Genomic DNA, 14,382 nt, shown 5'->3' on the forward strand with positions numbered 1-14,382 from the left:
TTTTGTAAATAGTAAAATTTTTTTTAAAGGAATTTAATTATTTTCATAAACAATAATTCAATTATTTTTATAAATAATAAAATTTTTTTTAAGGAATTTAATTATTTTCATAAACAATAATTCAATTATTTTTATAAATAATAAAATTTTTTTAAGGAATTCAATTATTTTCATAAAAAAAATTAAAAATTGTAGAAAATAATAATTACATTAATTTAAAGATTAAAAAAAAATGTTTTTTTTCGATTTTAAGAAGCGCCTACTTAAATAGGAGCCAAGAATTTTTCCTACTTAAATTAAGTAGCCCCACTTAAATTATGTAGGAAATATTCTTACAATAAGATTGATATTCTTATTGTAAGAAATTAAGAATATTTCCTACTTAATCTAAGTAGGGAATATTCTTGGCTCCTATTTAACTAGTCGCTTCTTAAAATTAGATAGGAGCTGTCAATTTTTTTTCCCCTTTTTTTTAAGGGGGGAGTGAATTCGGGTGGAAGGCAGAACGTGAAATCACACTTTCTCTCTCTCACACCCCCTGGGGAGAAGGAAGAGGAGGAGAGAGAAAGAGAGAGAGAGAAAGGGGGGGAAGGGCCTCTGTGACCTGTTGAGCCTCTGTAACCATTACTGGATGAAAGAGCAGCCCCTTTTTGCCACCTGCATGATTCTGCCCCCAGCACCCTTCTTCTACTCTCTTTTCCCCCTCATCACCCCTTTTATCCATGTTCGTCTGCCAGAACACAGAGTGACTATATATACGCACACAGATGGTTAAGGTGGTTTGTAGAAATACTGGAGAAATGGTGGCGGGGATTCGATACCACCGCGATACGGCACGCCAACTCGCTAATCCGATTCCATTGTTGACATAGTTTGCTCTCTAAGATTAAACCCGGGCTTTACTCGAGTCACGAAAGTGCCGAGCTGTAAAAAGAACACATTGAAATTATCCAATCAAGATCAACTTCCTGTTGAGGGTTAAAAGAAGAAAGAGAGTGAGAGACTTTCTTTTGTATTTCGTTTGGAGCAAAAAAAAAAAAAAAAAAAAATTCACTTACTTCCCCGGAAATGAGAGAAAAAAAAAGATGAATTTGTACTCGAGTTTAATATGAAACGACAAAACTTTGTCGAATGTGAGAAAAGAAAAACAGTTTTTTTTGCAAGCCTTCATTTTCCTTTCCATAAAAAAATAGTTGTACTTTCAATAAAAAAGAAATAGTTGTACTTTCAATAAAAAAAAAATAGTTGTACTTTCAATAAAAAAAAATAGTTTTCAACACTTTCTCTTATTTAAGATGTGAAAATAAACATCTCCCTCGAATCGCTTGTTAAATTGGAAACATTTTGAAATCACAATCAAAGGAATTTTTTTTTTTTTTGCCAAATTGATGCAAACTTTTCACGAGGTCCTCTTTCTCTCTCTCTCTCTTTAACTCTCTTTTTGAAAAACATTTGTTAGGAGAGAAAAGTTACGAGTCGAAAGGGTTATTTAAAGAATATGGTCGTCGAGACGTAAAAGAAACGGTTTTAAGACTGAAATATTTAGCGATGTTTACTACTGTTGTCCTTTTACGAGCATCGATTACTCAAGTAAACAGCTTTTCCCTTTTCTCCACTTGCAAAAAAAAAAAAAAGAGAGAGAGGTGCTCTTTTTCAGAAAACAAGTATTTTTTTTCTCAACAATACTTGAAAAAAAAGATTCCACTTACAAATTGCCGGTTCATCTTCATTAAATTAAAGGGAAAAACAAATTAAATTTTATTTATTCTCTAAATAAAAAAAATAGCCTGGGGTTAAGAAAAACTTTGAGAAACAATTTAATTTAAATATAAATAAGAGAATAAAAGAAAAATATTTTTTTTAGAATCTTCGGATATGAAAAGTTCTTAGGTAACCCAAACAACTTTTTACATCCAAAGAGTTGATACAGGTCACTAAATGGTAGGAAAAAAACAAAACATTATTTTTCGCTCCCGCATTGTCTTGGCCGAGCCAATGTTACTATCCTAAAGGAAAATTGTAATACCATTTTTAGTTTACTTTTTAGACTTTCTTTTAGACATTCTTTCGCGGCAAATTGTTTAAACAAAGAGTTTTTCGAAGCAATACTAGTAAATAACATTCATTAACAATTTTAAATGTATTTTAGTGTATAATGCTGAAGGGTTATTAGGTTATATTTTACGTTGTGTATTATATATATATATATAGTTTAATATATAATATTTTATAATCTAATAATACCGTGCATTATGATTTAGTTATAATTTTAGTTTTAATTAGAAGTTAAGTAAATTTAGTTAATTAGTAATTAGGAAAGGCTAAGTAATTTTATTTTATTTTAAGAGAATTCTTTGAGATATAGGAAAAACTCGCGAGAAGACGCGCGACTCTACCTCTGGTCCAAGCGAAACGCGTGAACCGTACGCGCATCGTTTTGTGTCAGAGATAGGGAGCGCAGACGCGATCTTGCCCTCTCTCTTAGAGAAATTCTCCCACTGTACGTTTTGGGAAGTAGCGATCGAGGGAGCTCGATGCACTGGACCAAAACGTCAGTTCTTCTCAGAGCTCACTAAGAGGTTGGTTGCCTCCTCTCCTTAGCCTTGCCTACTGCTAACACTACTGTGGGACTTAAACTATTTTCCACTGTTGGGACTTAGAATATTTTCACCCAATTTTGAACTTAGAATATTTTCGTCCAACTTCGGACTTAGAATATTTTCGTTCAACTTTGGACTTAGAATATTTTCGTCCGAGCTCCGATACTTGAACTTTTTTCCATCGATTTGTACTTTGAAAAATAAATTGTCTTTGAAATTTTACATGCTTTTGACTCGATTAAATTCATTTATTTGCATGCACAACACCCCCCCCCCGCCGTCTTTAAACATAGCACAGTATTGAGTCGGGTATCCTCTCAATATTAGAGTACCCCGAGCTGGTTGCCTCTCGGAACTCTAATTATCGGAAAGTATCGAGCTGGTTGCCTCTCGATATCTTTTAACGTTGAGTTGGATATCCACCCAATATTATATTACACCGAGCTGGTTGCCTCTCGGCACACTAATTATCGGAAAGTATCGAGCTGGTTGCCTCTCGATATCTTTCAACATTGAGTTGGATATCCTCTCAATATTAGAGTACTCCGAGCTGGTTGCCTCTCGGAACTCTAATTATCGGAAAGTATCGAGCTGGTTGCCTCTCGATATCTTTTAACGTTGAGTTAGATATCCTCTCAATATTAGAGTACACACACACTCAAACATACAACGTGAATACCGAACTGCGCCGTTATGGTTATTCAATTCGAGCCTTTTATTTTTTTATTTAATTTGTGTTAATTCGAATTTTATTTAAAAATTTAAACTGGCCTTTGATCCAGTTACTTCTCTCTCTACAGTGACCGGTATCAGAGTCCAAAAAAAAAAAGTTGTTAGGTAACCCTACCACATTTTTAAAAGTAAAAAAAAAAAATTTTTTTTCTTCGAAAAACAAAATAAATGTAAATGTGTAAAAGAATAGAATATTTTTTTACTGTTTTTCTTAAAAAAAAAGTTGCTAGGGTTAATTAACTCTTTGAGAAAATAATCTATATAAATAAATACTAAATGTAAATAAAAAAAAAAAAATAAAAAATTTTTCTATTTAATTTTTCGACTAAAAAAAGTTTCCAGGGTTAATAAATTTCAGTAAAATACAAGTAATTTAGAAATGAATGTGAATAAATAAACTAAATATAAATAAAATAAACACATAAAGTAAAAATAAATAAAATAAACACATAAAGTAAAAATAAATAAAATAAACACATAAAGTAAAAATAAATAAAATAAAAAACTAAATAATAATAAATAAATAAATAAATAAAAAACATGAAATAAAAAAAAAATAAAAAATAAAATAAAAAAAAGTAGAATAAAAAATAAAATATAAATTAAAAAAAATAAAATATAAATCCGCAATTATTTACAAATATTCAAAATAAAATCGAAAATCACCAAATAAATAAACTCTTTTCAACTCGTAAATTTATAAAGTAATTTACTTTTTCTGCTCGAGGGTTGGAAAAAAAAAATTGCGAACAAAATTTATTGAATTGATAACAGATGTTCTGGTATATAATTGAAGGAATATAAAAGATGTTCGTGGTGTAGAGGAAATGAATATTGACTCGAGGGTTTTGTGTGTAAGGGAAAAGAAAGTCGAGGAAAAAAAAAGATTCATGCGGGATAAAAGGGATGCGAAGAATATGAAAAAAAGCCACTATTCACATGATACAGATTAAAAAGTTCCTTGTCGATTTTTCAACGATGAGTTTGCCATTATTGCGATCTAAAAACGATGTTCAATATAGTTATATATATATATGTGTGTGTGTCCGGCAAAAGCAAGCCCCAAGGAACTTGGAAAGTGGGTATTGTGGTCCATCTAAAGGGACACTTCCGGTTTTATCGTGCTTTTTTTTCTCTTTTTCTCTCCCTCTCCCTCTCTCTCTCTCTCTTCTTTCCTTATAACCCTCTGAGCGGCATTCTCAGCCCATTTTCTGGAGGGAATGGATCGCGGTCGCTTAACCCCGTCAAAGATGTCCATTTTGCTGTCATCGCTTTTTTTTTTCTTCGATACTCGAAAGAGAACGCTATAGATGCGTTCACTTTTCTGAAAAAATTCTCTCTCTCTTTTGCTGGCTTATGTTTTTTTCTCTCTCACTTACTCACTCTACTCCCATTATTCCGGAAAGTATCCACTAGAAATTTCAAAAGAGTTCTAAAAATATTTCTCATTTAAATTCCACTAAATTTCCGATTGAATTCCAATTATATTCGAAAAAAAAATATTTAAAAAAAAATTCGATTTGAATGACACTCAATTTCCGACTGAATTCCGATTATATTTCTATGGAAATTAAAAAAAAATTTTGAATACCAAATTTCCGACTGAATTCCAATATTTTCCATTAGAATTTTTGCTTATAGAAATTTTGTCGATATTTCCCATTGAATTTCAGTGACAAAATTTTGACGAAGAAATTATTATTTCGAGAAAATTTAAAGTGTAGAAAACTACTAGGTTGAATTTTCCGTTGGACTTTTCTATGAAAATTCCAGAGGAAATTATTTTAATACTTTTAATATAAAATTTCCTGCAATATTCCATTGGAACAATGGAAATATTTTTAAAGGAAAAGAAGAGGAAATATCACTCAAAAACTACTATGTAGAATTTTTCATGGAATTACTGTGTAAATATCAATTGGAATAATTAAAAAAATTTCCTGGAATATGAATATTAAAAAGGAAATACATTTTAATATTTGTAAAATGTGAAGGAAATATTCTAAAAGAATATTCCAAGTATGGCACATTTTAATATTTCTAAAATGTGAATTAATTGTTCCAAAGAAATATTCCCAATTTTCCAGTAGAATATTCCAAAGAAATATTCCCAATGTTCCAATAGAATATTCCAAAGAAATATTCCCAATGTTCTAATGAAATATTCCCAATGTTTCAATAGAATATTCCAAAGAAGTATTCCCAATGTTTCAATAGAATATTCCAAAGAAATATTCCCAATGTTCCAATAGAATATTCCAAAGAAATTTTCCCAATGTTCCAATAGAATATTCCAAAGAAGTATTCCCAATGTTTCAATAGAATATTCCAAAGAAATTTTTCCAATATTCCAATAGAATATTCCAAAGAAATATTCCCAATGTTCTAATGAAATATTCCAAAGAAATATTCCCAATGTTTCAATGAAATATTCCTAATGTTCCAATGGAATATTCGAAAGAATTATTTCCAATGTTTCAATGAAATATTTCTAATATTTCAATGGAATATTTTAAATGTTCCAATGGAATATTGCGTAATAAAATAAAATACATCACCCGGATTTTGTATGGCATATTCGTGCACACAAGTGATTTTTAAATCCTCTACTAAAGTATCAAAAAACACCCCCCCCCCTTCTCCTTAACCTTCTTATATAGTCGTTGGTATATGCATACAGACATATATTTATATATTTATCCTACAAACATGGAATACTCGTTGATCTCGCGACCAAGGAAAAAGGGGGGTGAAGGGAAAAAAGGGGAATTCCCCGCCCCCCTCTCTGCCCCTGAATGTCTGTTATCATATTTCAATATTTTGCTATAAAAATTTCAACTCTAGATATGGGAGAGTCTCGGGGAAAATATGTACTATATATTATATATTACATTTTATATATATATATATAAATGTAGAGCATCAACTATGCACACGCGGATTTCAAAAGGAAAATTTCAAATCAGTATATATGTATATATAGAGTGTGAGAAAGTTGAAGGATTTGAAAATAGAGGGATAATGGATCTATATATGTATATAGGGTTCTGGGGATTAAATTTATATATTTTATGGGATATTTTCTTTGCGGAGAGAAAAAGAGAGAGAGAGAGGGGGGGGGGACCATATGGATTATTATTTCCCCAGAATCCTCTTGGAAATAGTTGAATATTTTCTTGATTTTAAGTTATATAATAATCGTAAAATCTCGTTTTGTATTTACTGTATTTTATACGTATGTATACGCATTCTTTAATATATCATTTTCAGTGTAAGAAAAAATTTTATTTTAAGATTAATCGCGTCGGAAAAATGAAAAATGAATTTATTTTTCATTTTCCCGACGCGACTAATCTTAAAATAAAATTCTCGGCGAAATGTATTTGAAAATTAAATGTAAAAATTAATTTGAGTTAAATATGAGAATCGGCTTTAGTGTTAAATTTAATGGTTGAGATTTATTAATGTTGGCGTCAGTGTTGATTTTAGTGATAAATTTAGTGTCAGTTGTCTAAGTTCAACGAAAAAAACCTAACACTAAAACTAAATCTAAATTAAATCTGAATTAAAAATAATTTAGGGTTGGCTTATTAATTTTAGTGTTAACTTTAGCGATAAATTTAGCGTCTGTTGTCTAAATCCAACGCTAAACCTAACACTGAAACTAAATCGAAATTTCAAAGAATTTAGCGTCAGCTCATTCATTTTAGCGTTTTTTTTTTACTATTAGCTTTGATTTTAGCATTAGAGTGACACTTAGCGTTTGTTTTACTATTACCTTTGGTTTTAGTATTAGCGTTACAATTTTCTAACTTACTATTGGGTTTAGCGTCAGCTTTAGTGTTAGTTTTAGTATTTGCCTTAATGTTAGCTTTAGTGTTAGCTTTAGGGACATATTTAGCGTTTGCTTTACTATTAGGCTTAGTGTTAGCTTCAATGTTACTATCAGATTTAGTGTTAGCTTCAATATCAGCTTCAGAGTTATAATTAGCGTTAGTTTTACCATTAAATTTAGCGTTGGGTAATACAATATTATGAATTATTTAATAACGCTAATTTTAGTGATGATTCTAATGATAATTTTAGTGGTAATTTTAGTGACAATTTTAGTGTTAGTTTCAGAGTTATAATTAGCGTAAGGTTTAGCTTCAGCTTCAGTGTCAGCTTCAGAGTTATAATTAGCGTTAGATTTACCATTAAATTCAGAGTTACAAGTAATACAATACTATTAATTATTAAATAACGCTAAATCTAGTGATAATTTTAGTGTTATTTTCAGAGTTACGATTAGCGTAAAGTTTAGCATTAGCTTCAAAGTTTTAATTTAGAAAAAAAAAAACCTCTTTCCTGAAATATAAAAAAAAAAAAAAACAGTGAAAAAACGATAAAAAAAAAATTGTCGTGATGAGAAATTGAAAATGATTTCTCGTCGTTATATTGAACTGACAATGGACGATAATGGTTCTCTATATATATATATATATGGTGAAAAATGGTGGAATAACGGCACCTTAGCGTTTTATATCTATGGCTTTTAATTAAAAGCTTTTAAAAAGGAGCATTGCGTACAATACTCGAAAATGGATCAGGTAAATTAAATCTTGACTTGAAAAGAAAGGATGATGGCGAAGAGTGAATGGAGAGGGAAGGGAGGGAGACACTGGATATTGAATAAAAAAAAAATGAGATAACGAGACCAACAAAGCTAATAATGGAGATTGAGGGGAGGAAAAGTTTTCTGCCCCCGCCCCACCCCTCTCTAAAGAAGTGTATGTAAGAGAATTACAAAACATTTTACAATTTTTTTTAGTCTCTTTCTTCTTTTTCTCTGCGGTTTAAATCAATTTATAACTGTAGCGAGACGAGATACATGACAAGAATTTTGCAAAGGGAAGAAAAAAGAATAAAAAAAAGTCTTAGTAGGTATATTTAAATCGAAACCCTTGTTGCCGAAGGCTGAGTTTTCAATCAAAGCTCAATCTAGTCGAGTTCACTCTAATATCAACCCCTGCTCGACGGTTTCTTCTTCTTCTTTTTCTTCGTTATCGTCTTCTTCAATTTCTGAATTTTCTGAATTTTCTTTATTCTTTTTTTCTTCTTCTTTTTCTTCTTCTTTTTCTTCATTTCCTCTTTTTTATGCTTTTTTATATCCTATTTCTTCTCTTTTTTCTTTTTTTTCTCCTTCTTGTATTTTCTTCTTCTTCCACTATTGCTTCTTTCTCTCTTTTTTCTTTTTGTCTTTCTTCATTTTCTTCTTTCTTTTTTTTATTTGTCTCCTTTTCTTCCTTTTCATCTCCTTTCTTTATTTTCATCTTCTTTTTTCCTTCTTCTTCTTCTTCTTCTTCTTCTTCTTCTTCTTTTACTTTTTCGCTTATTTCTCTTTTCTTCTCTTTCTCGTTCTTATTTTTCTCTTTCTTTTTTTTTCTTTCTCTCCTTTTTTTCTCCTCAATTTTTTCTTCTTGCTTTTCTCCATTTTATTCTCTTTCTTTATCTCCTTTTTATTTTTCTTCCTTCTTTCTTTTGTCTCCTTCTCCTTTTTTCAATTTTCATAATTTCTATTTTTTCTTCTTTTTTCCTCCCTTTCTGTTTCTTCTATTTCTTATTTATCTTCTCCTCCTTCTACTTTTTCGATTATTTCTTCTCCTTCTTTTTCTCCTTTAGATTTTTCTTTTTCCTTCATTCTCTCCTTCTAACCCTTTTTTCTCCATTTTCTTCTACTTTTTCTTTTTTTTACCACCTTTTTTTATCTCTTCCTGGTTTTTCTTTTCTATTTGTTTTTTCTTCTTTTCCTTTTTTTTCTTCATCTTCTTTTTCTTCTTCTCCTTTTACTTTTTCGCTTATTTCTTCTTCCTATTTTTCTCTTTTTAATTTTTTTTCTTCTTTATCTCCTTCTTCCTCTTTTTCTCATTTCTTGTTTTCTTTTCTCATTTTTCTCCATTTTCTTCTTCTTTATCTCTTTTTTTATTTCTCTCTTTCTTTTCTTGCTTCTCCCTTCCCTTTTTTATAGTTTTTCTCAATTTTCTCCCTTTTCTTCTTTGTTTTCTCTTTTCTTCTTTTTCACCGATACTTTTTCTCCTTCTCCCTTGTTCCTTCATTTATTTATCCTTCTTCTCCTATTTCCTTCTTCTTTTTTCCGTTTATTTATTTTTCCTTCTTTTTATTTTTCTTGTTCTTTCTCTTTTTTCTCTTTTTTTCTCCCCTTTTCTCTTAAACTTAAAAAAAAGAAAGAAAAAGGAAACAAAGGAGAAAAAAGGAGAAGGAGAGAAAGAATAAAAAAAGAAGAATGAGAAGAAGAAAAAGGAGAAAAGAGAGAGTGAGAGAGATGTCATATCTTTCTTTTTTCCTTTTTATGAATGTGTGTACAACTTTTACTCTCTCTCTTGTCGTTTATCCTTTTGCCCATTCGCTCGACGAGACTCTTAAAAAACGTTGTTGAGGTTTAGTCGGGTTTAACTGATCGGAAAACGTGCTTCTTACTCAGAGATAAGGGATAGCATTATATCCATCCATCCCCTCCCCCCCTTTGCCACAAGTAAACTGCGTGTGTAGAGAATCTCGTAACCATCCATTTCTTTTTTATTATGTTATCCAGCTTTGAAGCTTCCCATCGAAAAAAAATATATGTATATGTATATGCACATCTTAAACTGTCACTGCATGCAAATAATGTATTTTCCGCCCTCGATTTTTATCGCGAAATATTTTTTATACACCATGAAGTTGGAGAAAGGCGTTCTTTTTTCTGCTGCGACAAAATATATTTTTCTTTTTTTATATTTTATAAATGTAATTTTTTTCGATATTATAATTTTCTTATCTTATTTTCCCATTCTTTTTTCTACTTTCCTTTTTTTATTATGTTTTCTATTTTATTTTGTTTTTTTTGTTTGACTTTTATTTGACTTTTATTTTACTTTTTTATTTTACTTGATATTTTACTTTCATTATTTTATTTCTTACTCTACTATTTAATTTTCTAATTTTATTATTAATTTTTAATTTTACTACACTGGAACGACGATTCAGCGGACACCTCTTTAGCGACATTTCGCTAAACTGGCGTTCCAGTGTATTACTATATAACTAACAATTATTTAGATAAAATAAAATTTATTTATAAATATAAATATTGACAAATTTTATTTAAAATTGATATGATATTTAAATGTATAAAAAATAGTTTTTTTAAGTAAAATATAAAAAAAAAATATTGCGAGGAAATTTAAAAACAAAAATGTTTTCTTTTGCGCAGGCTAAATTGGATAAAACTCATAATGGGAAGCCATCGAGAGTGATTCACATCAGAAACATCCCTAATGAAGTGTCTGAAACGGAAATTATCCACTTGGGCGTTCCATTTGGTCGAGTCACCAATGTTCTTGTCCTCAAAGGCAAAAATCAGGTCAGTGGGAAAAAAAAAGAAAATACTTCTTCTTCTTCTTTTTTATCAATTTTCAATTTATTTCTTAAACTGTCGAATCAATATATACACACAAATTTTAAAAACAATTTTTTTAAAACTAAACAGTAAAAAATCTGGTAAATTAACAGGAAAATGTTGCCAAAATGGTTGCAACTGAATAATAATTGTTCCAAATGTCAATAGTTGTAAGTAAAAATAGTTCCAATTGTCAAATAGTTGCAACTTAAATGGTCCAATTGTCAATAGTTACAAATAATAATTGTTCCAATTGTAAATAGCTCCAACTAACAGTTGGTCCAATTGTCAATAATTACAATGGATATTTAAAACAATAAAAATAGTAAAAATAGCAAAAATAGCAAAAATAGTAAAAATAGTAAAAATAGTAAAAATAGTAAAAATAGTAAAAATAGTAAAAATAGTAAAAATAATAAAATAGCAAAGATAATAAGAAAATAGTAAAATAGTACAAATAGCAAAATAGTGCAAATAGAAAAAATAGCAAAATGGTACAAATATTTGTTGAAGGAAAATTTATTTATTACTATATATATGTATATAGAATATAATTGCATATTGTATTATATTCAATTAAGTATGCAATTGGTTAACCAATGTTGTGCAATAGTTGACTGAAACAATCGAATCAATGAATTGACAATTGGAGTTTATCAATTATCCGACCCTCGGTGATCGACGACAAAGGCGAACATCCCTCATTTACCCCTCTCTATGTATAATACCTTCCCTCGCGGTCCATTGCAAAGCTACGAGAGTTCATCGTCTAAATCAATCATTGATTTCAAAATAATGTTAGATATTTTCAAACATATAATTAATTTTACTCCATTTTCTCAAAATATTTAATCACAATTTTCTTTTTAATTTCTCACAAATTCTCTCTTTAATTCTCTCAAAACCATATATATATTGATTAATTATACAAAATATTAAACAAATTAAGTAAATAATTAAATAAAGTACTAAAATTAATTGATTAATTAAACAAAACCAAAAATATATAAATTAATTACTAGTAAATTAATCAATTAACTCGGAAATGAAGAAATTAATTAATTAAATATCTCATTAATTAAAAAATTTATAAATTCATAATTTAATTCGCAAATAAATAAAGTGTCTTATAGTAGGAATATTATTAGGTAAATTAATTATCTAATAAATATACAAATTAATTAGTTAGCTAATAAATAAACTAGTAAATTAATTCACTAGTAAATTAATTAATTGAATATTAAACATTAAATGATAGATAAGTTAAATAAATAATTAGCCGATAGATAAATAAAACAACTAATAAAACTAATAAATTAATTATATAGTCAACTAATAAATTAATTATCTAGTAAACTAATTAATTAACTATTTAGTTAATTAGCACAAAAATACAGAAATTGATTCAGTAATTTATTAGTTAATAAATAATATAACTAATAAAAATAATAATAATATTAATAATACATAAATTAACTACTAATTTAATTAAATAATTTAATTCTTCTCTTGAATCTTTTTAATTAAATTCTCAAAATAAATTAACAAACTACATTTACAAATTTATTGATTAAAAAATTAATTAAAAAATTAATTAATAAATTAAATAACTTTCTATTTAATATTTTATTTAATATGTTTGGGGATATAGATTTTTGTTATTTTAAGTCTTGTTGTTTTCGGTGGGAGTGAGAGAGAGAGAGAGAGAAATTTAGAAGAGATTTCGCGTGAAGAGTCGTGGAGTCGGGCGGCTGAGGGTGGTCTTGGAAAGGGATTAAATTTCAACACTGAGTATTCATCATAGCTTACCAAGCGCGCGCGGAATATTTGAATAACTTGTAAATCAAGTGAATACGGATTTGAAGGTACGCCACGATTTTGTGTGCCGTTGCTTTCTCATCACCTAGCTGATGTGCAAACGCAAGCATCTCATCATTTATGAATTATAAGATTATTTTTGTTCAATAATAATACAAAAAAAATAGTTCCAAAAATAAAACTCTTCCTCAATGCTAAAATCGTACTTTAATATACAATTATTAATTTAATTATTACAGTAAATGTAATTATTTACATTAATTTATTAACAAATAATTATAATGATAATAATAATTACTGATTATTTTATTCGCAAATAATTGTAATTAATAAAATTAATACAGCAATTAATAATTTATAATTGATTCATAAAAAATCACTAGTAATTATAATGATTTCTAATTATAATAACTAGGAATTATTATTATTTCTAATTATAATAACTAGTAATTATAATTGTTACTTATTATAATTACTAGTAGTTATGATTGCTACTAATTACTATCACTAGTAATTATTATTGTTACTAATTATAATCACCAGGAATTATAATTCTTACTAATTATAATCACTAGCAATTATAATTGTTACTAATTGCAATCATTAGTAATTATATTGATTCCTAATTATAATACCTAGAAACTATAATTCTTACTAATTATAATAACTAGTAGTTATAATTGTTACTAAATACAATCACTAGTAATTATAATTATTTCTAATTATAATAACTAGTAGTTATAATTGTTACTAAATACAATCACTAGTAATTATAATTATTTCTAATTATAATAACTAGTAATTATTATTGTTACTAATTATAATCACTAGGAATTATAATAATTTCTAATTATAATAACTAGAAACTATAATTCTTACTAATTATAATAACTAGTAGTTATAATTGTCACTAATTACTATCACCAGTAATTGTAATGATTTATAATTATAACTAGTAATTATAATGATTTGTAATTACAATCACTAGTAATTATAATGATTTATAATTATAATAACTAGTAATATAATTGTTACTAATTATAATCACTAGGAATTATAATTCTTACTAATTATAATCACTAGCAATTATAATTGTTACTAATTGCAATCATTAGTAATTATATTGATTCCTAATTATAATACCTAGAAACTATAATTCTTACTAATTATAATAACTAGTAGTTATAATTGTTACTAAATACAATCACTAGTAATTATAATTATTTCTAATTATAATAACTAGTAATTATAATTGTTACTAATTTTAATTACTAGTAGTTATGCTTGCTACTAATTACAATCACTAGTTATTATTATTGTTACTAATTATAATTACTAGGAATTATAATAATTTCTAATTATAATAACTAGAGACTATAATTCTTACTAATTATAATAACTAGTAGTTATAATTGTCACTAATTACTATCACCAGTAATTGTAATGATTTATAATTATAACTAGTAATTATAATGATTTGTAATTACAATCACTAGTAATTATAATGATTTATAATTATAATAACTAGTAATATAATTGTTACTAATTATAATCAGTAGTAATTATAATTTTTTCCTAAATATAATTATTACTAACTAGTAGATTATCAATTTTATCAATTGTAGTTGCATTACTAGGTATTGTGTAATAATTAATAATTAATTATAATTAATTGCTGATTTGAATGATTAATAATATTATACAATGATTGACAATGATTATTTAAATGAATCAGTTAATTAATAAACAAATGAATTAATTAATAAACACGATGGTAAATAATTGGGAAGGGCT

General features: G+C 27.6%; 1 protein-coding gene across 3 annotated transcripts in view; it reads left to right on the plus strand.

Annotated features, from left to right (window-relative positions):
• The window catches only part of LOC122510847 (polypyrimidine tract-binding protein 1), a 319,096-nt gene that overhangs the window by 188,179 nt on the left and 116,535 nt on the right, over positions 1–14,382 (plus strand). For all 3 annotated transcript variants that reach the window (XM_043625786.1, XM_043625787.1, XM_043625788.1), the window contains exon 3: positions 10,585–10,734. In XM_043625786.1, the coding sequence (XP_043481721.1) occupies positions 10,585–10,734 (150 nt within the window). The remainder of the gene's footprint in view (positions 1–10,584; positions 10,735–14,382) is intronic.

Source organism: Leptopilina heterotoma, unplaced genomic scaffold (genome assembly GCF_015476425.1).
Source record: "Leptopilina heterotoma isolate Lh14 unplaced genomic scaffold, ASM1547642v1 Lhet_76, whole genome shotgun sequence".
In the NCBI taxonomy this organism is placed as follows: Eukaryota; Metazoa; Arthropoda; class Insecta; order Hymenoptera; family Figitidae; genus Leptopilina; species Leptopilina heterotoma.